The following is a 25611-nucleotide window of genomic DNA, read 5'->3' as shown; positions in this document are numbered from 1 at the left end:
ACTCAGCTGTCTTTTGAATTTCATATTCTTGTAAATTTGGATGCCTGCTTGGTTTTAATCACAGTTCTGGTATGTCTGGGGAAGAGCCAATGTGATAAAATCGGTTTAATCCCACTATGTTGTCTCACATAGTTTGCCAACTTTTGAGCCATGATACCTACTTTAAGTAAAATATTAGATTTCGTCTTAATTTAGGTGGTTGATTTTTTATGATAACTCTATGTTTTATATATATATATATATATATATATATATATATATATATATAATGAATTTTTGAGTCGTGAGCCCCCGTGCTTCTACAGCTTATGGCAACTTGTGCGCTGGTTGAGCATTAGCAAGCAATTTAGTGGCAGCTTTGGCACGTTCGGCGCAAAAGCGTCATAATCAGAGAAAATAATAATAGTGAATCAAAAGTGCTTACAAAACATAAATCACATTATTTTTCACATAATTAAACAGCACATAAATTCGACGCACATGCTGCAAAGTATAAAAGAAAAAATATTAAAGCATTAAATGTAACAAGATGCATAGTATTTATGTATAGCATTTAAATCAGCCAGAATAAAAAAATATTTGCTAGCAATGTAACTTTTGAAATATCAATTTAAAACTTCCTGAGTTTGTTATCTTTTTTTTTCTTAAGACTCATTTCTCTCAGAAAAAATAATTGAAATCGGCGACGTAGAAAGTGAATTTTTTGAAGGTTAAAATATTTTGCTTCAAACAAGCAAATTGCATTCGACCTAGGAATGTTTCTTGAAATTCAATAATTTATACGTTTTTTTTACCGAAGAGTTTACGTTTAAATAGAAGCAATTAAATTAAAGGTCTCTCATGTTATAATTTTAAAATAGAAAAATTCAGTTTAATACCCAACTAATCATTCAAAATAAACTGCATGATGTTAGAAAAACAATCATGTAATTCCTTGAACGCCATTGATGTATAAAATTTGCAATAAAAAAAATAGAGATTCATTGACATAAAAAGAAAAACTTTAGTTCAAATTAAAAATTTACTAACCACTACAGAACTAAAAACAGGTTCAACGTACACATGTAATACACAAATTGTACAGTAAAATACAATACAATAAATACATTTATAGTATTTGCAAATATGAATTTTCTGAGTTACCTTTAGCCCCAAATAAATAAATAGATCAATAAATGAATGTAATAAATAAACCAAATTTGCATCATTTTCCCTAGAAATGACTAAAGAATGGAAAGAGATTCATGTGACATCCATAATAAAATTAATGCCTCGTTTTAAAGTACGTCTTCATTTGTGTAATGTGGGGAAAAATGACGTATGGAATATTCTACTGAATTTAAAATGGAAACACTTAAAATTTAAACCCGTGATGAAACTTTTCAATGTGTCACAAAATGCAATGTCAAACTAGAATAATATGCGGAAGTATTAATGTTGCTTAATTTTCCACTAAAATATAATTCGTCAATCTTTAAAAAGTTAAAAAACAGGCATAGTTAAAATTATGGAGGATAATAAAATATCATAATGATAAAATCATCGGTATGGGGCAATGAAAATAGATTTTTTGCCAAAAGTTCACAATTAATAATAAAAGTATTCGCAACTCCAATAAACTTAGGATGCGCTGCAGCCACTGTCTAATGGCGGATGAAAAAGGTAAAACTAACATTAACTTGTTTTGACGCTTAGTGAATGATAGTAATTTTTCATCATGTTTGTAGGAAGCTTTCTTTTCTATTCTTCGGAAATTACATTACACTAAAAACTGTCTGAAACCTGTAATTTACTCCAAAGAAAACATGTGGAATGGCATGTTTTACCTTTTTCGGTAGCATTGTTAATCACCGCAAGGTAGCGTATTCGAGCTCCGGAGTTGCAAATTGATAAGTTAATATGTTTTTGTTGACACAATTTAGAGTTTAAATTTCATTTAAAATTTTAAAATAGTTTCAGTTTTGCTTAAACGAGCGAGATATAAATAAGACTGAAGAAATCGGAAGACGTTTGTTATTTTTATTTTGATACAACATATTTTTTAACCTCTCTCTCGCTAAGAAAGGAAGAAAAGAAGATAGTCTCATTGTTTGAAAAGTATTATTTTTCATTGTAAAATAAAAATATTATTTTAAAATTAGAACTAAAAAATGTTAATTCAAATGAAATTATGTCAGTGAGTCTAACTTCACATTAGACGTTAGACGATGCCATGTAACTGCATGTATGGAGACACCATCCATTGTTAGAGAGGATGGCGAATGCGCAACGTTTCAGCACATAGACAGTGTGGTTAAACGCCGAAGAGAAGGTAGTCCCACAAGTTATTGTCCACTACAAAACATGCCTTTTTTGACCACTAGGGCGCACTCAGGGGGAGGGAGCACACTCTCTGGGCCCACTGCTTTTCGAGTTCCTGAAGCAGAGAACGGCATGTTGTCCAAAGGTGTCCACATACGGCAATGTGGTGAAGACGATATTGCAGTAGCTTCAGTAGGAAACGCTGGAGCTGGAACATCCACCGTGCAGACCTTTCACTGTTTGACTTTCATGTTTTTGGACCTCTAAAACAAGCTATTCGCAGACGACACACTGGCTATCGCGGATATCCCTATGGACGACAAAGTGTGTGACTGGATTCAGTCCTGGATGCAATAGCAACCTACTAGCTTCTTCAAACATGGAATTGACCGCCTAGTGTCGCAAAGGGATAAACGTGCCAACAGTTTTGGCGACTAGTTTTGAGTTAATAAAATTGCTGCCGTTACTTTACACTAGTGACTTGGTTTCATTCGAATGCCCCTTATACATTGTTGTAAAATTGATTGGATAGCTACAAGAATATTTAATCACAGGAAAAAAATACCAGTAACAGATAAATTCATTTAACTCTACTAAACGGCAGTTTGATGTTCTTCATGGTTCTGTTAAAGTCGTTTTAAATTTCAAATTTTCTAAGAATATATTTTTATGCATTGGATGACGTTTTTAACTTTAGATTATGTTTTTAAATTTCAAAGGCATTTTCTGTTTTAAATCCGACGCTTTTATCTAACATGTGAGTAGATATTATTAATTCGATAACAATTAAAAACTTTCTCCATAGAAAGGGACACACCGAAAGGTATATGGATGTTTTGAGTAACTAGAAATTAGAAGAAAAGGTAAAAAGAAGGAATGAATTTTATTAAACACTTGCGCGGTACCCGCACGACTTTACCCGTAGTAGAACATTAAAAGGTCATTTGGTTTGCCTGCATATTTACAAATAATGGGTGATGAATTTCTCACCAATTCGTTATGTTAATTTGCTCGCCCATGTTATGGTAGTTTGCTCGTCCAAGTTATGGCAAATAATGGATGATGAATTTCTCGCCAATTCGTTATGTTAATTTGCTCCCCCATGTTATGATAATTTGCTCGGTAAAATGCTCCTAAAATTGGAATAGAGAAAGGACAAAATCGAACTTTTTCGAAAAGTGGCTTTGAGGTGCACACCCCCATGCTACAAACTAATTTTGTAGCAAATTTCATGAAAATCGGCCGAACGTTCTTGGCGCTATACGCGTTACAGAGATCCAAACTTCCAGACATCAAGAAATCTAGACAGAGATCTAGACTTTCCGCTTTATTATTAGTAAAGATAAAGAAGAAGTGACACTGAATTAAATGTTTCTAAATGTGAATGTGTTTTATACAAATCCCAACAGACGTAATGATAAATACTTCTTAGAAAAAGAAAGAACTTCGAGCTAGGCCAGTGTCCCATAAATGTACCACAGCAAAGTAAAACATGAGCAAAAGCTACTTTTCGCTTCTACATGACAGAAGTAATCAATGTCTGATGGAGTTGTTACGGAAAAACCTTTCAGTTTCTAAATTATAAATTTCGATAGTAAAAGAATGCTCTTTTTAGAGGCATTCTTCACACGAATCCTTTTTCGGCCCCATTCCAAAAGAAATTCCGAGTTCCTGTAAGAAGTTTATACCTCCACATTTTTATCTCGAGTAGTGAAGCGATCTGATGAACTGTGTAGGGAGAGAGGCGAATAGAAGTAGCGGAAGAGAAGAGGATTCCGAAATTAGTTTCGGTAAAATTGAATTTCCAGGAGAAAAAATCGCGTCTTTTTACCACGTGTTTGAAAGATTTGTCAAAACTTTTATTCTGAGCAATTTACGTTCATTTGGATAGTAGGGTAATGGCTCCAGTGACAGACATGCTGAAACATCGCTCTCAGAATAACTGAATTTTCTGAGCCTTTCAATGTATTTAGATTTTTAAAACTATTTTTCTCTCATGCAACTTCATCTCATCTAGCGTTTGGCTGCTTCTGGGTACCTATGAGTTGGTTAATTCTGTTTTTATTCGCTCAATTTCGGGAAAAGATCCGAACCCCAGTAACAGACACCGAAAAATCTGATGATATCTAGTAACAGATAGGATGAGGAAAGGATGAGTAATGGACAGAATTTCCCTTTTCTCTTTGAAATGTACAAAAGTTCTTTATTACTTCCTTTTACAAAAAAGGAAGTACTGTATTCGCGAAAAAATTTTCACTCAAAAATCGACCTTAATTTCCATTTTACTCACCCCCGAATGAATATTGATTTTTTTTTCGACTCGACCACACGTGGATAAGTGCCTAAGAACGTACAGACACGCGAAATATCCATAATGACGATTCCCGAGTTAATTACAACGAATTTTCCCGTGACGTCTGTATGGACGTCTGTATGTACGTATGTATGTGCGTATGTATGTCGCATAAATCAAGAACGGTAAGTCCTAGAAAGTTGAAATTTGGTACGTAGACTCCTAGTGGGCTCTAGTTGTGCACCTCTTCTTTTGGTTGCATTCGGGTGTTTCTAAAGGGGTCTTTTGCCCCTTTTGGGGGGGGAATCATTGTTAATTTCGATGTAAACTCAAGTGGTGTTATAATTTGGCGGCCACTTGGCGATATATCACCAGTCTTTTGGTCGCCAAGTTTTGTCACCAACGTGGCGACAAATTTGGCGATTTTTTAAAAAAATCTGTTTCAATTTGGCCACTGTTGGTGATATTTAGAGAATAAACTATTGAATCACATTAAAATTGCCAGTAATGGGGAAATGACATTAAATTGGAGTAAAAGGAAGCCATGTGATGAACTCATCAACTCGTTTTTAGATCTAAAACCTTATTAAATTCAAATGAACATGATTACCGGCAGACCTCGTGGTGACTGTTTATAACCTTCCACCACTGCCTTGTAAATACGAACTGGCACAAAAATTTCACTTTGACAGCACTAAATGGTTGCACCGTATTCATGGGTCGCAGCAACATCGGTTTTACCCGCCTAAAATTCTTATTATTTAAATCCAAACTTACGACTGTATGTTACTGGACTCTTGTCTGTTACTGGTGCCGTTATCTTATGCTAATCGAAACTGTGTTAATTTAAGTTTAATGAAATTTTTTATGTATGTTTACAGTTGACATTCGATATTACGAACGTCAAATTTAGGAACGCTCATGATTTTACGAACTATTTGCGAGTTCCGCAAAATCTCCCATTGAAAGTTTTTTTAATCTTTTCTACGAACTGAAAATAGCTAATTCTCTTCTTTACGAACGCGACATAAGGTCGAAGTAGCTCTTTCCGAAAAATTCGAGTACCAGGGACATAAAATCTTAGGAAAGAAGATGTTCCCTTCCATTTAAATTGCAATTGAAGGGTTTGCCGTAACAAAGAGTTAACTCCATTTGTTTATCGTTTGGTTCAACATGAAGTTATCTCCGGTTGATAGCTCTCAAGTTCGTTTGGTTCAACAAGGAGTTAACTTCGGTTAATAATCCTCAAGTTATTCGCTAGAATGAGTTAATTACTTCATTCGTTTGAGGCAACATGCAGTTAACTCCAGGAGATTTCCCAACAATCAAAAAATGGAGTTAACTCTTTGTTGCCACAGACCCTTCAAATTCATCTTCCTCCAGCATTTAATATTATTTTAATAAAGAAATAAGTTATTGTAAACGTGGTCAATGGACCTAGATGTTACGATCCGAAATTCTGGATGTCTGAGTTTAGATGCTTTTTTTTATTTGGAGCATAACAAAAAATATAACGTCTATTAGTTTTGAAAGAACTCGTCCTGGATTTTTTCTTGCCATCATAACAGTTTCTGATGCGTTTCGATTTAACGAACTGTCGTTTTTACGAATCTTTTTTCGTGGTCCCAAAGAGTGCGTAAAATTGAGCGTCAGCTGTATATATACAGGATGGCCATAGTTAAAATTAGAAATTCAAATCGCTCAATTTTTAAACTTCTGGGCAGAATGACCCGATATTTTAAGAGAATAGTAGTAATGTTTTAAAATTATTTCTGGTGAAGGAAAAAAAATAGTTCCAAATTGTGACAGTGATGGCGCTATTAGGAATAACATTGCTATTGTGGAGGTATGCCTATCCTAAGCACTTGAGATGAGAAGCGCAGTCATAGCATCTGCGCATATACCCGCCTTACAACTTCTAACAAGTAGCAGAACAAAGTGGAGGAGCAAGCCAATCGTTTATGGGGAGTCAATTGGGGGCAAATGCCAACCGTTGGCATTGAGAAATCAACCTATTTACATATACATTTTTTTTTTAAATTTTCGACTTCATATGCATTGGATATGTACCATTCAATTTCCTCCCTAGCAAATAATTTGAAATGAACTATCTTTACTGTCATTGCAAACACCTAATATTCTTTTTTCAATTGTAAAATTTTCGGTAACCTTTGAAACCTGTTGTTTCTTTTCGATTAACAACATTCCCGGGCTTAACAAGGCCTTTCCCTTGATATTTCACCGACAGAGCCATCTAACACTATACTTTCGCAACTAGTCTTATTCCTTCGTTAAACAAAATCCCATGGCCTCACGATTGTTCTGGTGGAATATTAAGTCATTCTCCCATTAAAATATTTTGAAATCGCAATTTTAAATAAAATCACCCTATATATATATAATTTTCATGATTATAGGGATCTTGGTAAAGTTATTTAGCGGAAAGATCTTAAATATACTGTTTATTTTATCTTACGAAAATGTCTTACTGCTTTAATCTAATGCTTATTAAGGGGACGGTGGACCTCGAATTCGGCAAAAATTGACTAAAAAATCAAAATTTTGATTTTTATGTTTTGTTGAACTTCAAACGTTTCTCTTCCTAACTCAAAAAACCGCTTGGGCGATTGAGCATTTTTTTACCAAAGTTACGACTACTTAAAGTTTGCACACAAAACGATTTTTCATGAGATACTCCTGTCAAACTTGGCTGTTCAGATGTAAACAAAGCAGGAAAAGTTAAAACTTAATAATCTCTGTTATTATTTTAATTAAAATATTATTATAAATCTTGTTCTTATATAACATGCTTCAACGACAAATAAAAACACTGAAAAAGAGGTTTTGCAAAGTAAATTTTAAGGGTAAGTGCAAAATTATACTTTAATTGCATTTTACTCGAAACAAAATTTTCTTGATTTTCATAACTACAAAATACTCCATGCGACACAATTTTTGCTCAAAGTTCACGAAATTCAAAATTTAGCCTCATGTTTTACCAAATAATACAACTTGGTGTGCATTATAGAATCTAACTTCAGGAAGGTTTATAAAAATTGAGTAAAAATTACTAGCAGTAAAAATTTTGAGGAATTTTTATCGAAGTATTTTTAAAAAAGTCTAAAATTTTTATTTTTAAGGAATTTACTAATTAATACCAATTTTCTTTGTAATGACTTATTATGTAATAAAATGAGAAAATTAAGGAAAAATGTAAAAATTTAAGTCGCGTAAAACATTTTGAATTTTTGAAAAATATTTAAAATTTTTAACTTTTAAAATAAGTAAAAGCTGGTTTTCCTTTTTTTTTAAATACTCTATATGTTTATACTTAAATACATATGCACACAAAATCTTTTGTCTCTAGTGTGAAAACTAAAAAAAAAGTAACTTAAAGTCCACCGTTCCCTTAAGATAATTAAGATAAACTATCTTAATTATCTTTATTACTATTTCCTTCACATTCTTCTGATTCGTATTTTACTTTTTCCCCCTTCCAGAATTTCACAACTCGAAAATAGGCTCTTGCGAACCGCCTTCTCCATTTTTCAAAAATAAATAATGTACCCTCTTGTTACAAATTTAGGCGACAGTCAAAAAGCAATTCTTTCAAAAAATGTTTTCTTTTTTTTAGTTTAGCTGATCCAGCATCTGATGTTGCAAGAATTAACGCGACAGTTCGAACGCTACGACAATTAAGTATTTAGCAACGATAAACTATTTTCTGAGATGGTATTTGAAATATGCATTAACTGCATCTGTAGCAGAAGAATTTTGTTTATCAGGCTCTTATTGGAGAAACCTTCAGATGATTTGGGTAACTTCACTTAAATGATTATATTTAAAGCCGGACAGATTTTTTTCATGTAATCGATATAATTTTAGTTGATGTTCTAAAAATTTGCCAAATACATAGTAGTTGCACTTTAAATCCCATTATGTATTGTACATCTAAATTGAATTGCTGTTAACAAATAAAGCAAAAAAAGGCCACATATTGTTTTTTTTTTGGACTAGGATGCGTTTCGAATTTTTTTCTTTAAAAAATATAATGGTTAATGTCTAAGTTAATGTTGAGCTGCTGACAGAGTTAATAATCTAGAAAGCACAATATGATATTGTAGAAGACCCAAATTAGGGAAAATCCTGATTCATACTGATAATTACCACACCGGGGAAAAACATCTATAATGAGCTGTTTTTTGAAAATTGCAACGCTAAATTAGTCGTGGCTAATGATTTTTTGTCTAATTCATTATCCCGCAACAAATAAATTAGGTGTATCATAATCAAGATACATTGGGCCATTTTTTTTGACTTAATCATTCATTCAGAAAGAGGCAGTGTATTTACATAAGTTTAATTAGGCTCAAAAATATCCAATGCATGACAGATTATTTAACAATGCATAAAGGTTGGAGCTAAGCTTTTGCAGTTTCAGATTAAAATAGTTTTAAGGGGGTCCGGGACACAGTTTGAAAAAAAAAAAATTCTTTAAACAGTTCAGAGTTTTGAAATTTTTTGAACTGATTCACCTATTTTATGAGCAACATCATAACATAAATAATAAAAAAAATCTCTTTCCATTTAAATTCAATTTGTTTAAAAAAAAAGAGGTTGCTTAAAATATCTAAAACTCAAAATATTCTTGGTCAATTTTCAACTTTTTTTTCGAAAAATTATGCAAATATCTTAGCATTAATTTTCATTCAGCGATTTCAAAAATACTAATTGAATTAAAAATAGAAAATACTTGAAGAAAAATTTCGAAAAATTCAAAGATACTTTTTTTTGGAAAAAAATCATAGTTTTTTGTAAAAAACGTTTTTTTCAAGTTTTCTGAATAAAAACTATTTGAAAAAGATATGCTCTAAATTTCATTACTTTATCTTGATCAGTTCTTGACTTATAAAAGTTTGAGCAAAAATAATTATACCTTTCATTATAATTAAGATAGGAACAAGATTCAAACGTCCTTTTGAACAGAAAAAAAGCTGAAAATGGAAATTTTTTTTTAAATGATGAAAGCTATTTTCAAAAAATAAGTGAAAACATGACATGAAGCTTTTATTCCTTGAACTGATGGGCATAATCGATTTTTCGTAATCGAATCACTCGATTATTCAAGAACACTCGAGAATTCGACTGTCACATCTCGAGTTCTCAGTTACCGTATTTCGAGTTCTCGATTATCACAACTCTAGTTCTCGATCTCAAAAGATCTCTATTATCAATCACTCAAATTCTCGATTATCACATCTCGGGTCTTCGATTTCAAGAGATCTCTATCGCTCAAGTTCTCAATTTCAAAAGATCTGGATTACCAATCTCTCGAGGTCTCGACTTTAGAAAAATCTTGATTATGAAAGTTATTATCAGAGAAATTTTTATAATGTTGTATAACTCTCAAAACTCGCTCTCTGATGTACAGTTTTGAATTTAAGATAAACCCACGCACATAAACAAATTAAGCATGAAAGGTTAATTTAATGCACCGACATAAATTTATATTCATAAAAGCTGAGTTGTTTACGATTCGGATCAGTTTATGTGTATGTTACTTTACCTGAAACCGAACCCCTTTATATATCACTGATTTATCACCTAAATTTATCCATGCCTTAACGGAAAATATTATGCAATTACTATAGATATTAATGTCAAGGATTGTATGTGGGATAACGCAGTAATGAGTACTTAATCTCTTAGGGATTACATCACTAATGTAGTTTGCAAGTGAATAAGATGGAAGATATGCGTTATCAGTGATGATCAAAGCTAGATAATTGTAAATGCATTTGCAGCAATTTGGGCATCAATCGTTCTTAGAAAGCATATTTACTGAGATATATAATGTGCTAAGAAATGGATAGGTTTGACTCAACAGGCAGTGAAATGATATCCATACGTAGAGTCACTGTGAAACTTTAGCATATTCCATTGCGCTGTTAATATCAAGAATAGGGAAAGAAAGAGGATTTTTTTTAGCCATCTCCCGCTTTAATAATATGTAAAACTCGTAACACTTAAAATTTGACAGTTTCTGTGTATGCTTGTGTGTACGCATGTGTGTGTCCGACAAAGGTCATTTCCGATTGGCTGGAGGGGTGATGACATCATCACAAATGTCACGTGATCTTTATGATGATCACGTGAGACTGATTACCTATTAAATTCAAAATGTAGCCAAACGACATTTGGCAATTTCTTGCCGAACTTGGAGCCAAAATTAAGCCGTCAAAAATGATACTAACTTGGGGATATCTCTTTTGGTATCTCGCGAAGAGCGTCGACTACAAATACGTACGAGATCATCACTATTTGAGCACCGCAAGCGTGAAGTATCTTTGTCATTTTCTGGTCAGTGATATTGCAAACTACATACATATTGATCAGGAATATCCAACAACAATAAAGTATCGTAAATTAAAGAAAATTTCCTGAACAAAAAAGGATTATAGGACAAGCTGACATTTCAATGGGGTCGTTTCCAAAATTTTAAAAGTATTTTTTTCTGAAAGAGCATGCTTAAAAATATAGGATCTGACCATTTTTTAAATAATTTGTTTAAGTTTAATATTTAAAAAAATACTTAAATCGGCGCGCTTTCAATATTTACGCTTCTGTCGTGTGACATCACAAATGATGAAATGCCATTCAATGTTGCCATTCACAGAACAAAATATTGAATTCGCATCTTTACTAACGGGTATTGGCAGCGATATGGTTGTTAGCAAGCGTAGAGCGCAAATTTAATTCGCTGCCTCATTATCATAACATGGAAACGTAGTGGAAAGATGCGCCAAATTGCATCATTTGTGTCGTCATGAAGACAACGCATTGTTTGAAAAATTAGACATTTAAAAAAATTAATTAAAAAAAAAAACTGTTGGGAAAATAAAAGTATTTTCTGGGTCCATGTAATTTTTTTTGTTCATTCTATCCATTTCAATGACTAAAAGTAGTACTTTTGACTGAAGGAAACCACCTCATTGCAAAAGGGATACTAAAAGGTGTGCTTCAAGCACAACCTCTTAAACTTCGACGTGAAGTCTGAACATAAAATCTATAAGCGTCTTTGAATATAATTTTACATGCACTATTAGTTGTCAGTTTTCATGGCTCCAGGATGTTTTTTGTGCCATGGTCTGCCTGCTGAATTTCTGCTGAATTCAACCATTAACACGCTCCATGTGGAAAATATTATTTATGAAGGTTCTGCGGTGATCAATCACACTCCACAGCGTTTGGAAGGAGCATGGATGGTTAGGCGTGTCACCTTTCTTTTAAATTTCCGCAATTGAAACGTATCATTGCTTTTAAAGTTGTTTTTTGCATTCATATAATATTGTTGGGAAAAAATCGAATATTACAATATATGATGGTTTCCATTGAGTATCCCTCATAAAAAAAATAATAATAAAGAAAAATTAAAAAAAAAAAAAAACCTGATGCTCATTTTCGTTAGGGTTATATTTTGAAAGTTAACCCTCTTTCCATATCCCGCCTACCAATCCCATCTCACTATCACTGATTTGAAATGTCTAATTAATAAATAGAAGGATCTGTATAATAAAAGAATCATTCTGAATCTTTTTTATTTTAAAATAAAATCTAGGGTAAAAGCATGCGTCTCTTTCTACAGGGTTGTGCCACTCGTTAATACATCATTCACTAATAACTATGCTTTACTTTTTGTTTGTCAGTAATTACAAATAATATCAACATAATGTGTATTACTCGTTTACAACTGAAAAGACCAGTCCAAAATTTTATGACTAAGTTATTATGATGTAGTTTACCATAATCTGATGCGGGAAATTTATAATTTAGTTCTTTACATACAAAATTATGAGACTTATAAGAGAAAAAAATATGTACGAAAGTTTGACTGAAAAGTTTTCCGAAATCCACTTGTACAACACATAATTGCAATCTTCGTATGCATAAATACAGGATTAAGCTGGGAAATTTAAAACCTTATTCTAAACGAAATTCTTCGCGATATTTATTAAAAACTTCCTTTAGGAAGAATGCTTTATTTTATAGCGTACATTTATGAACAAAAGAGAAAGAACGTGCTTATTTTATTATCTAAACAGATTCATTAATATTTTCCCCTCCCGACGGTTTTTACGAACATAAAATTAGCTTTAAGGCTTTTACCACTCTCAGTTTAGTGCGTAATTGTTTACTGATAACGTACTTCAGGAAATACTTTTTTTAAACCGGAAATAAAAATTTTCGTTTCACCGCTGCATATGCTTTTGATTCCAGTAAAATAAGGTAATTCCACTCTCATAAAAATTTTCAGCACAATCAGCAGAAAAAAAAGTAATTTAAAAGGAGAACCTATTTAAAATTCATGGAAAAAAAAATACCCTAAGTTTTTTTGTTCCCCATGATGGAATGGATTCTGCTGAGGATGCAAACTTTGAATGTTTGTTCCACCAAGCGAAAATTTTTTTGTTGAGAAAACAAAGCGTTTTCCATTTCCTCACAAAACATTTTGTACCAGTCACATTTTTTTATTTTCGGTTTATTTTTGAGAGGGAAACTTGGCCATCAACCAAGATCTTAAAAACGTGCATTATCATTGTTAAATGCTTTGGTAGGAGTACAATGCATGTTGAATACTTCAGAGAACAAAAAGTAGTTTTTGTTTGAATGTTAATAATAACAAATTGATTTGTACTGCGTGTTTCATGCAATTTGTCATTTATCTGACGCACATATCAAATCTTGTTTTCGTTTCTGGTAGCAGAGAGTCACTTGATTATATGAGGGCTGACCAATAAAGTTAATACTCTGGAAAATAAAATTATCGTTTGCTTTTTTTTCGTATTTTTAAATTGCGTTTAACTATTTTGCTTCTATTTTTTTTTCCTTTCAGTTTCCTTATTTCTTTTGTTTTTAATTGCTATTATTAAAATTATTATTAATATTTCAGACGATAAAGCTCTTTGCATCTTTTTCATTATTTTAATTTACTCATTTCGGCAATTTCATTCGGTTTGGATATTCCGAGTATGTTATTCCATTATTAAACTCTAAACGCTTTGGTACGGTAAATATGAATGATATATCTTTAAATTATATGCAAGATATTTTTGTATCAGATACATTTAAATGAATTTTTTTACAATATATTTTTCGTTTTCATTTTGTGTTATACAAAAGAAAAAGTTCTAAAACTTAAAAAATAGTTTTTGTAAAAACTGTTTTTTAAATTACAATTTTCAACAGTATCTTTCATTTATTGTGCATATTTCTTATTGCACAGATTAATTTATTTTTTGATGCTGGCTTCATTTATTATGATATAGCTTTTAAAATATTACAATTTACTGGTATCCTTTCTGTATGATATTTAGCATGAATTAAACAATCCAAAACATTGACTGAAATCTATCCAAAAGTAAATTTATTATAGTATAACTTTTAAAATATTACGATTCATTAGTGCCTTTTTCGGTTGCTATTGAGCGTGAATTAGAAAATCAAAATCATTGACTGAAATCTTTTCAAAAGTAAACTTATAATGATATAACTATTAAAATATCACGATTCATTGGTGTCCAATTATTCATTAGTGTCCTATGCAATTTAGCATGAATGAAAAAACCAAAACATTGACTTAAATCAATTCAAAAATATTACTTTTAGAAAAACGGGGTAATAACCTTGGTACAATTCTTGATGCAAAAACTTCAATTTGACAAAAAACAAATTCATTATTATTATTATTTTACTTATAACATAAGTTATCATCAGAGCAGGTATTAAAAACCACCATTAATAATAACCTGACGATTGATAATCTTTCACAAGGGCATTTTCAAAAACGTTTCAATCGATTTGAAATGTAAGATCAAAGCACACGCCAGCCTTATCTTATTTCAATGCAATTTCATTTAGAGACGAAATAATTATTCTTAGAAAACGAACATGGAGTGGGATATTCTAGTGAAAGAAAAATAGCTGTTGAATTTTTTGTTTCGGGTTAATCGAATGTTTTATTTTATTTAGATTAAATTTATTTTGTAGAAGTAGGAAGAAATTTTACTAGAACATGTTTCGAAAGACTATTGAAAGATGTTTTATTAGAAAAGGGCACGTTTTTTACATTCCTAGCTCGATTTTCATAGCTAGTTCTTAATTTAGTTGTAAAATTCTGTTTCAAGGAAGGCAATTGTTTAAAGAATATTATTTTCCTGCAATAAATTTATTTCCTGCTCCAAGAATTGTTTTCTTTAGTGAAATTTTAATTTAAATTTTCTACAACCCCCCCCCTTAATCCCATAGATTTAAAAGGATTTATAAGTAAGTTTTCCATTAACGCTGTTTTGTATGATAAAACTTTGTTAGCATCATATTTGGACTGTACAGAAAACTTTTGCGCTTATTTTAATATTTCAAAAACTTAAGATTTCAATTTTTCTATAATATTTTTTTGCGCTTAAAATTTGCCACTCAAATTAGAAAACAACATTAAACATACATGGATCTAAACAAAAGAAAAAATTAGACAGTTTGACTCATGATCATTGCTTCTTTTTCGCACACTTTAAGTAGTTGTACTCATACCTTAGTTTGCATGAAGAGCAGCATTGAGTGATTCTTTGCACATACCTCAGTGTGCATGAAGAATAGCAATGAGTACTTCTTCGTGCACACTTTAGTGTGTATGAAGAACGGAAAACAGAAAAATAGTTTAAAAAATCCTGATATGATTAAATGGGTAACTAAAAATACTGCACTCGCAAGAGTGTAGAGCAAGTAAGAGTGCAAAAAGTAAGTAAGTAAGTCAAGTAAGAGTGCTCGTAAGAGTGCAAAAAAGAGACATTTATTAAATTGTTTTAATGTATAATCACTTTTTTAGGGATAAATGCGCCAGATGGGAAAAATGATGCAAAGGAATTATCAGCAGTAAATGAACAATATTTTACCCCTTTCTTAAAATTGGGAATAAAAAATATATTCCCAGGACCGGATCTATAAATTTTGGGCCCTCGCTGCAACACAATTTGTAGGGCCCCTCCACAGAGGCCGACAGTGTATATTTGCAACGTTAATAAAACATGGTACTAGTTTTTTTTTTTCAATTTCTTAGGCCGTTGGGCTCCTTAAGGACGTAGGGCCCTCGCACTGCGGAGTCTGTGGGTACGCAGATCCGGGCCTGTATATTCCTAATCATTACTAAGAAAAATGACGCAATGAAACTAACAACAGCAAATAAACAATATTTTACCCCTATCCAATGATTGGGAATAAATTTATTTCTACGCATTCCTAGGAAAAATGATGCAATAAAATTAACAACAACAAATGAACTACATTTCCAATTTAGTTTGATGCCAATGTAGAATCCTATAATTGGCAACAAACACAGATATAAATGATAACTAATAAATTATTTGTAAACATATTTTATTTAAATCACATTTGCGCTTTATATCAAGATCTTTTTTTTTGATGAAAATTTCATTCAGATATACCTTCTCCATTTATGCAGTAATTTTTTCCGAGAAAGAATACTTGAATGCACAGAAAATCTATATTTGAGAATCAAGTACCTTTTTTCCAATGATCTTTAGAACGAATGTTAAGCGTTTTATTTTCCTACATTATAGGGTCTGATATATTTCTTTTTCTCTCTCTGAAGACAGGTTTAGAGTGCTTTCCTTTGTCCATCTGTTTCTTTTATTACCATTCTTATTCGAAATGTGTCTTTTAGAGTTAATCAAAAAGCATTCCTTCTACTTGAATCTCAAAAAGAAAACTGAAATTCCCGCGAATTATGAAGGACTAAATGATAGTTCCACTTGAAAAATAATGCAAATGGAAATAAATACGCAAACACACTACTATAATGACTAGATAAAATTTCTTCACTTATGTCACGAAAGATTGCTGCTTATTATTCAAGAAAACCAGGTATTTTAAATTAAATAAGAAAGCACAAATAAGAGGATTTTGCATAATTGAAGAGTTTTTATTTCTGATTACGTTAAGACGGTTTAAAATTCCCCTTAACAATAACAGAATGGAAATAACAAAATGTAAAGTGGCCATTTGAAATTGGTTTGGTAATGTAACTTTTTAGTTCGATAACATAATTAACTTCATTGTTATTTTCTACTTTTTTTCAAAATTTTATATTGTTATAATAATAATGATTATTATTTCAAAGTTTCTGAAACTGTTTGTTTTATACTACTATTATTATTATTATTGCTATTATTTTTTCACACTTCAAGTTTTTTTCATTGATTAACTGTCTATTTTTTTAACATTTTTCATTTAAGATAATATGATTTTTTAACTTGATTACGTAATTTCCTTCATTGTTATTTCTGTTCTTAAAAAAAAGAAAAATACACTTTTTTTTCATTGATTTGATACCTATTTTTTAAGAACTTTTATCAAGAATTTTATATATTTTTCAAGTCCATTTCTTCGATAAAAATGTCAGCATCTATAAATTGTATTATCAATAGTTATATATAACTTTCACCTCTTCCCGTCTTCAAATATCACAACTGCGAGCGTATGGTTCAGCCAAAAAGGAAGAGCTTGACAGTCATATACGTAGGGAAGCGTAACGTAATCGCCATGAGGAACAATTTAGCTCTTCCGCAAAGTTTTAACTCTAAAGATGATGCTGAACAGTACGATCAATAGTAGCGTAAAATGTTGCTCTTTAAATGAATTTTGAAACGCGGCTGAAACTAAGTTACAACTCCAGCTGTCAACTTCAAAATTAGAGGTGACGTAATGCACATGGTCCGTTCCAACTCTTGACCCAACTGCTTAATTGGTATCTAGTGAGTAAGTTGGGGGATGTCAAGGAATTTTCTATCCAATGTTATTTGTTATTTATTTCTACCTATCACGATTTTACCGAATAATTTCATTTTTATTCTATTTTGAGTTGTAAAAGTGACGCGTTTGAATTAAGATTTTTACGGAATGCATTTAAATTTTATTTATGAAGTTGAATTAAAAAGTAATTTTAAAATGCAACTGCACATTTAAACTTATTTCTCGAAGCAAAAAGATAGATTATGGTTTGTATGAACAAGTGTCCGTGTAGATATTTACTTAAACCCTTACTTAAGCAAATACAGTTTTTTTTTTCACATTTTACTTTAGTGGTTTTATAGCTAACTTCTGAAGAGACAAGACGTTCTCCACATTCATTCAAGTATTCCATCTTCTGAAATTTTCCTTTTTTGTCGTAATTACTCAAGCGAAAACATTTGCGACCGTGATCTCTTTGGAATTTCTGATCCATAACGCAAAACTGAATTGATCATTTTAATTGGAATTACGAAACTATTTCTCGTTTTATCTTCTTTAGAATTGACCTTCTTGCACCGTTTGAGTAAGATTTTGTTTTAAGTTATGATTTACATTTTCCCTTGCCCTCAGTATAGAATGTTTATAGTTGAAGTTGCCTTGCAGAAACATACGTAGAGTTCCTTCTAATAAACGCATGTCCTTGAAATATGGTACATATGGATCAACTACAAAAGCAAAATATAAAATAAGCAAAAAGAATATTTTAGAAATATTTTAGCACCAGGTGAGAATTTCTTGGTTTGTTTATCAATTGTAGTTCTTCCCGCCAATTAATCGGGAAATCTTATGCGTTTTTAGTGAAAAAGCTATAACAGGTTAGTATATGTGATTGAAGCAGAAACAAAACACATTAAATAGATTATGTGATAAAATAAATTATGCGTAAATATATCATGTGTTTTCTGTTATTAGGTTTCCGTTTTTTGTTCGCGCGTCCCTTTCTCAACCGATGGTTAAAAAATTGCTACGTAGTTCGTTCACGGGAAAGATCGACTAGTTTTAAAGTTAGAAACGCGTTATTTGGCGACTTCAGTCACGACGTTTTTGACTTAGATAAGTACAAATTGGTACCAAGATAACGGCGACTGCCAAAAACTATTGGTAAACTTTTTTTAAATCCCAAAGTGGCTTACAGGCAAAAATTCTGGTAACCAATTTTTTTACTTTCGACCTATATTTACCGTGAGCAGAGTGTAGTGTTTTATTATTGTAAAGTTACTTTCCCTTATTTCACATCACGTGTACATAAAACTTTAATGACTTACTTGAAATAGAAAGGACTTTACGTAGGTCCTAACAAGACAACTTAAACTGTCCTGTATATATATCAGATACGTGTTAAATAGGAAAGTCTAAGGTTCCGTACTGATTTCGTTTCGGGAGAGTGGCACTCCTGTTGCAACTATAGATCATACTGATACACCCCAACGACTCCCGTCATCTGTCATGGTTAGGACTTTCGTTTGATAAGTCTCTGAGGAGAGCAAAAGCGGCGACTTCAAAAGATTTCTTTAAAATTTTGAAGGTTTGTACAAAGTATGCGACCATAGTGCCTTGTGCAGGTAAAAGGCAGTATCTGTAGAAATGAGTTTTTGAGATATTTCAAGAAACTCGTTCTGGATTCAATACTAACAATAGGGAAATGCTAGAATTAGACGTCTTTTTCGCGCCTTTTTTCAGCGGAAAACAAATAAGCGAGCTTGTACGATAAAGGTAACGTGCAATAGATGACAAAAATGCAAAAAAAAAAAAAAAAAAAAAAAAAGAAATTAAAAAATTTGCAGTTACTGCTCTTTACCTGTGCACGGCAGTAATAGCTCGACGGGCCTGTGGACAAAGTATAGGCAAGAGGGGGAAAAAAATGAACTCACCTCATCCGAATTCTTCCCAACGAGCAACAGGTCGAAGGGTATCGCGGCGACGACGTCAATGATGAACCATCCGCGCAGGTAATGGACGGCGATCTTGCCCGGGTGGCTGACGACTTCGTCGTTGGAATTGACGTAGGTGGTGCGGAAGTTGATGAGGATGTCGATGATGAACATGACGTCGACAACAAGGTCGATGATGACGATGGGGCCGTCATTGTCCAGCCGCTCCTCGCTCAACAGGAAGGCCGCCACGTATGGCGTGAAGATGGCCGTGTAGATGACGAGCAGCAGGATAATCCAGTCCCACACCGCTTTGAAGGGACTGTAGTGGAGGATCGTCCACTTGTGGACGCGGGGCTTTTGCAGTTTGTACTCGGGCAACACATCGGCGCCAAGCGAGAGCACCTGGGGAAATCGGAAAAGAGTGTCATTAAGAGACAGAAAGCCTTCTTTTTACCAGAGCTTCGAGCAGTAAATACACTCAGGAACATTAAAAATAGAGCCCCGAGAAGGAAGAATTGGATTGAAGTGAAATTTATAGCGTACGGAATAATACAGATGAGAGATACACTTGATCCCAAAATCTAGACAGTTAAACAAATACAATCTAAGAAATGAGATAAATACAGTGCTAGTTCAATATCGCGTTGGACCCCTTTTTGCTGCAATACATGACGCAATACGGTCCGACATTGAGCTAGTTTAACGTCTGATGTTGTTCTGAGGCAGATGGACCCGCAAATTTTGAACACCCACTTATAAATCTTGCACAGAGTTGCACGGCGACATCTGGCGTTTCAACTGATCCCATACACGCTCTATAGGGGACAAGTCGGCGGAGCGGACTGGCGACGGAAGAGTCTCAAAAGGACGTAAGAAGTCTTGAGCAACTCTAGCTGTATGCCGGTGAGCATTATTTTGCTGGAAAGTTGCTCCTGGAGGACCATTTAGGAATGGTCCTGGATGTGGTTGCAGAATGTCATTAACATAATATTGGCCCAAGCTTCCACGTACCACAACTATAGTGAACCTGCCATCATAGGCTATAGCCTCCCAGACCACTTTGCCCGTTGTGCGGGTAGTGTGTCGTGTGAAAGAATAGCCGCGTTCACAACGCACATTTCGACCCGGTAAATCCCCGCTCTGGCTCGACGAAAAACCGATTGAAAAATTCCCCGTTTCCATGTAAAAAGAGGTTTTACCATTGTACCAGAGAAAGCGGTTTTTTCCCAGCATCCTTAGCGGCTAGTAGACGAACTTGTTTCACGTAATGCATTCTATGTAAAAACACCGCTTTTACTCCAGAAGCTAACAGGAGTCGAAAGATTCCATATAAACCCCGCAAATAACCGGAATGCGGTGAAAAGCAGGTTTTTCCTGGGGTCGAAAGTGTCCAGGTTATACTGGTACCTTTCTCCAGGGCGCCTCCACATCCGTGCGTGGATACAATCTGACCCCAAAACGAATCAAGTTTCATCACTGAGCACCACCTTTTGCCAGTCAGTGACGAACCACATCGCTCTGGCTTTGCACCATTGCCATGTTTTGGTGTTAAAGGCAGTACACGAAAAGAGCGCTTGGTCGGCAGATTTACTTTCGCAAGACGTTTAGAAATGGTTCGGGGAACAACTACTACCCCTACGTCTGCTTGTATGGCGAAACGAGTCACTGTGAGATCCATGAGCACTTGCCGCACGATCCTTCCATCCTCTCTCCTCGTCGTCTTCCCGGTAGGTCCAGACTGTTTTTTTTTTGCACCATCTCGTGTCCACTGCCTCCAACAGTTTCTAACGGAACACTTCGAACGATCCACCTGGGCAGCAACACGGCTCGTCGACCAGCCCACAATTTTCATGACGATGAACAAACCTCTCTCAAACTCGCTTAACTGTGAGAAACTTTTTCTAACTCGTCTACCTGACATGCTTTACTCATTAAGGTTCTCCGAAAATCCGGCTGTATTCGTAACGTTTGCAAATCTTAAATTATGCACTTGTTTACATAACACCCTTTTCCCGATTTCACCGATACTGTAGGGTAAATGGTCATGCGCATTGACACCAAACTTGGATCATTCGCATATCAGATGTCACTCTTTTTATATGCAAAATTTCACGGTTGTACCTTTCTTCTCTCTTGGGGCGTTATTTTCAATGTTCCTGAGTCTACATTTGAGGCAGTGAGAAGCAAATGGATGCGAGTGGACATTTTCAAGTTTTGAGTAAAACACATTTAAAGATTAGCTCATAGGTAGGCTTTCATTGAATTTTTTTCTAAATCATGCTGTCTAGCATCAACTACCAGGGCTACTAGTACCATCTCTTGCCCCAAGACAGAGGAGAGGCTCACCTATTATTTGTACTGCTTATCTACACATTTTTAATTTTGCCACTAGCATCCCTTTGCTTCTCACTACCACATTTCTTTCCGGTTCAACTGAAAAGAATTATATCGGCTCGGTTCCGGTTTTCTTTCAACCAAAAATAACAGCTTTTGACTCGGAAACGAAAATCGGCAAATGGGCGAACAGATCGGAGGACGCCGTGGGAACCAATCAGTACGTTTGGCGCCTAAACAACGAGGGTGACGCGAAGGAAAGACTTTAAGAGGACGCTTAAGAATATCAATTAATTATTTTACTTAATGTAAGGTAAACATACCAGTAGTGACCAGTGCTTCAGTAGACGCCAATTTAAGATTTAAAACGCACTAGTAGTAGCCACTATGAAGTATATTTTTAAATTTTGTGGGTCTTCAATATTGATTAATTCTCTTGAAACTCAATGAGCGTATTATAGCCCGATTCTTCCTTAAATGTTATTTTCTAAAAATGCCAGAATTTCAATTTGTTCAGTTTTTCATCCATTTTTCCCCAAACCTCAAATTTGTTCCATTAGAGACCACTTCAAAATCTGTAAATTTCAGTAGTGGCCATCTGACATTCTCCCATTCGAGGAATTTACAAAACTTACTTTAAATTTTAAATAACTGATGAATAAAATTGATTCAATACGATAGTTGCATTAAGAGCCATTGTCTGTAAGGATCAGGCAGGTTGTGAGTGTTGGGATTTTTAATTTTCTTTATTTTCACATAGGTTGTTTCTTATCATGAATGTAATGTAAATCTGAAATTTGAGCTTTGTCTGACTCACCGTTTTTGAGAAAACAATTTTTTTTTGTTTAGGGGGCGTGGCACATTTTTGCTGGTTTTTCAAATTTGCAGATTTTAATGTGCTTGTTGCTTGAAGCGCCCTTATAATGACATGGATTTTTTAATTCCATATTACTATATGGTCTTGTTAGATACTGTTACAGCTGTCAAATCGGTGACACTAAGAGGGCGACGCCCACAAACTCCGTTTAAAAATGACCGAAAATGAATTTTTTTCTATATTCAAGGCCAATTTTCTCAAAGCGCCTTCATGATGACACCAACATTTTTAGATCATTTTCTAGCCACACTTACATACATCAAAAATATGTATCAAAATTGGTGTCACTATAAGGACGCCAGAAGATATTGGAACTTTTATTCGATAAATTTCACAAAAACACAAATATTTAAAACCTAACTACAACTGTCGCCCTCATAGCAGAGATCTGATACTAAATTTAGTTGATAACCAACATGTTTGTTTAACATTTGCACAAAAAAAAAATCGGTGTCACTCCTATTATTTTTGGAAATATAATCGTTCAAAGTTAGTACGTTAAGGAGTTTTTTCATATTTTTTTATTTAATCTTTTCCCCCCCAGATAGTTTTTTTGAACATATTTATTTTTAATCTTATACAAAAATGTGTATCTTTTAACACAAATAGCTTTGGGCAGTAAGAGCGTCTTTTTCTTGAATAGAAAATGCCCGTTTTGATATAGGTACAGGCGGATGTATTGTGCATAATATATCTAGATTATCATACCAGTAGTCATCTTGTTTTTTCAGCCAAACAAATCTATTTATTCCAATTGTTCTTGAAATACATTTGACCTCAACTTGCAAATGGATTTTATACGAAAGATGTATAGAGAGAAGCTCTTACAAACATCTTTTATAAATGCTTCAAATTTTCAACTAATAAATACCCCTGCATTGCCAAAAGTTCAATTTAATGAAATTGGATGGGCCCTATCTTTACGAGCTCAGTTCAAGTTCACTTCAAAGCAGAAGGAGTATTTATAAGAACAATTTACGATTGGTGAAAATACTGGGAAAAAACAACATCCCTGTCAAGTTGCACACTAGATGAGAAATGCAGTTCGTAACGGGGAAAAAACTGTTCGTTGCTTCAGAGTATTGTACTATGAAACAAATCCTGTCCTTCTTTTCGATGGAAGAAACAAAAAAACGAATGCATTATCAATACATCAAATGAGAATATTTGAAGAAAGCGAACATTCAGAATCTGAAACTGAATTTGAGGATAACGTAGACCAAAACGAAGAAAACATCAAGATTCAAATCAAACCAATTTCAGAAAGACGGTCATCTCTTATTGAAAATTGCTAATTTTGTAGCACTAAAGCATGGGAAAACATGGTATCCCAGAAAAATAGTAGAAGTTGACCATTTGCAAGTTTAGGTCAAATGCATGTCAAGAACAATTGGAATAAATAAATTTGTGTGGCCGGAAAACAAGACGAGTATTGGTATAATAGTCTAGACATGTTATGCACAATAGATCCACCTGGTACCTACATCAAAACGGGCATTTTCTATTCAAGAAAAAGACTCTCTTGCTGCCCAAAGCTGTTTATGTTATAAGGTACACTTCTTTGTATTAAACTGAAAATAAATATGTTCAAAAAAAAAAAAAAAACCTGGGTGTGAAAATATTAAATAAATAAATATAAAAAAAACGCCATAACGTACTAACTTGGAACAATTATATTTCCAAAAATAATAGGAGTGACACCGATTTTTTTTGTGCAAATGTTAGACAAACATGTTGGTTATCAACCTAATGTAGTATCAGATATCTGATATGAGGGCGACAGTTGTAATCAGATTCTAAATATTTGTGTTTTTGTGAAATTTATCGAATAAAAGTTCCAATATCTTCTGGCGCCCTTATAGTGACACCGATTTTGATACATATTTTTGATGTATGTAAGTGTGGATAGAAAATGATCTAAAAATGTTGGTGTCATCATGAAGGCGCTTTGAGAAAATTGGCCTTGAATATAGAAAAAAAATTCATTTTTGGTCATTTTTAAACGGAGTTTGTGGGCGTTGCCCTCGTAGTGTCACCGATTTGACAGCTGTAACAGTATATAACAAGACCATATAGTAATATGGAATTAAAAAATCCATGTCATTATAAGGGCGCTTCAAGCAACAAGAACATTAAAGTCTGCAAATTTGAAAAACCGGCAAAAATGTGCCACGCCCTCTAAACAAAAAAAAAAAATTGTTTCCTCAAAAACGGTGAGTCAGACAAAGCTCAAATTTCGGATTTACATTACATTTAAGATAAGGAACAACATATGTGAAAATAAAAAAATTAAAAATGTCAACAATCACAAATGCTTTAAACTGCCTGATTCTTACAGACAATGGCTCTTAAGTACCAATACACATTAATCATATTATTATTGTTCATTTCTTTCTTCAAGCTTATAAGTAACCTTGAAGTGGACATTACTGAAGTAATGGCCACTGCTGGTGTGTTTACCTTATATTCTTTTTTGTTTTAAAAATATAATTATATCATACATGTTGAGGTGCACATGTAATAATAATAATTATATCGTTGAAGTTAAGTTGGAAAATATTGATAAGTTGGTTACAGATACAAAATGACTGATGATATATCGAACCGAAATAAACCAATATATTTTTAGGTTCAGTCCCGGTTTTCGCTCCGTCAAAAATAACGGTTTTCGGCGCAGTTCAGAGTGAATTACTTTACTTTATGTATACTCTTATTTGTACTAAAAAACACAATTCTATTATGTATCTAGCAATGGACATGTAATGATGCTAATTATATGATTGAAGTTTTACTAGAAAATATTGATAAGTTGGTTACGGAAACAAAATGACTGATGATATATCGAACCGAAATAAACCATCATTCTTTTCGGTTCAGTTCCGGTTTTCGTTTCGCCAAAAATAAAGGTTTCCGGCTCAGTTCAGAGTGAATTATTCTATTTTATGTACTATATTCTCATTCGTAAAAAAATACAATTCTGTCATATATGTAGCAATAATACATCTATGATAATAATTATATGATTGAAGTTAGAAAATATTGATAAGTTGGTAAAAGATAAAAAATAA

General features: G+C 33.3%; 1 protein-coding gene across 1 annotated transcript in view; it reads right to left on the bottom strand.

Annotated features, from left to right (window-relative positions):
* The window catches only part of LOC129224869 (potassium voltage-gated channel subfamily H member 7-like), a 93034-nt gene extending 72163 nt beyond the window's left edge, over positions 1-20871 (bottom strand). Inside the window, exons 1-2 of the mRNA XM_054859415.1 lie at positions 20842-20871; positions 19330-19734 (exon numbers count right to left, since the gene is read on the bottom strand). Of these exons, the coding sequence (XP_054715390.1) occupies positions 19330-19734; positions 20842-20871 (435 nt within the window). The remainder of the gene's footprint in view (positions 1-19329; positions 19735-20841) is intronic.
* Between the last annotated feature and the right edge of the window lie 4740 nt (positions 20872-25611).

Source organism: Uloborus diversus, chromosome 6 (assembly GCF_026930045.1).
Source record: "Uloborus diversus isolate 005 chromosome 6, Udiv.v.3.1, whole genome shotgun sequence".
Lineage (NCBI taxonomy): Eukaryota > Metazoa > Arthropoda > Arachnida > Araneae > Uloboridae > Uloborus > Uloborus diversus.
Note: the sequence above shows the minus strand (reverse complement) of the source record. Positions and strands in the feature narration are given on the sequence as shown.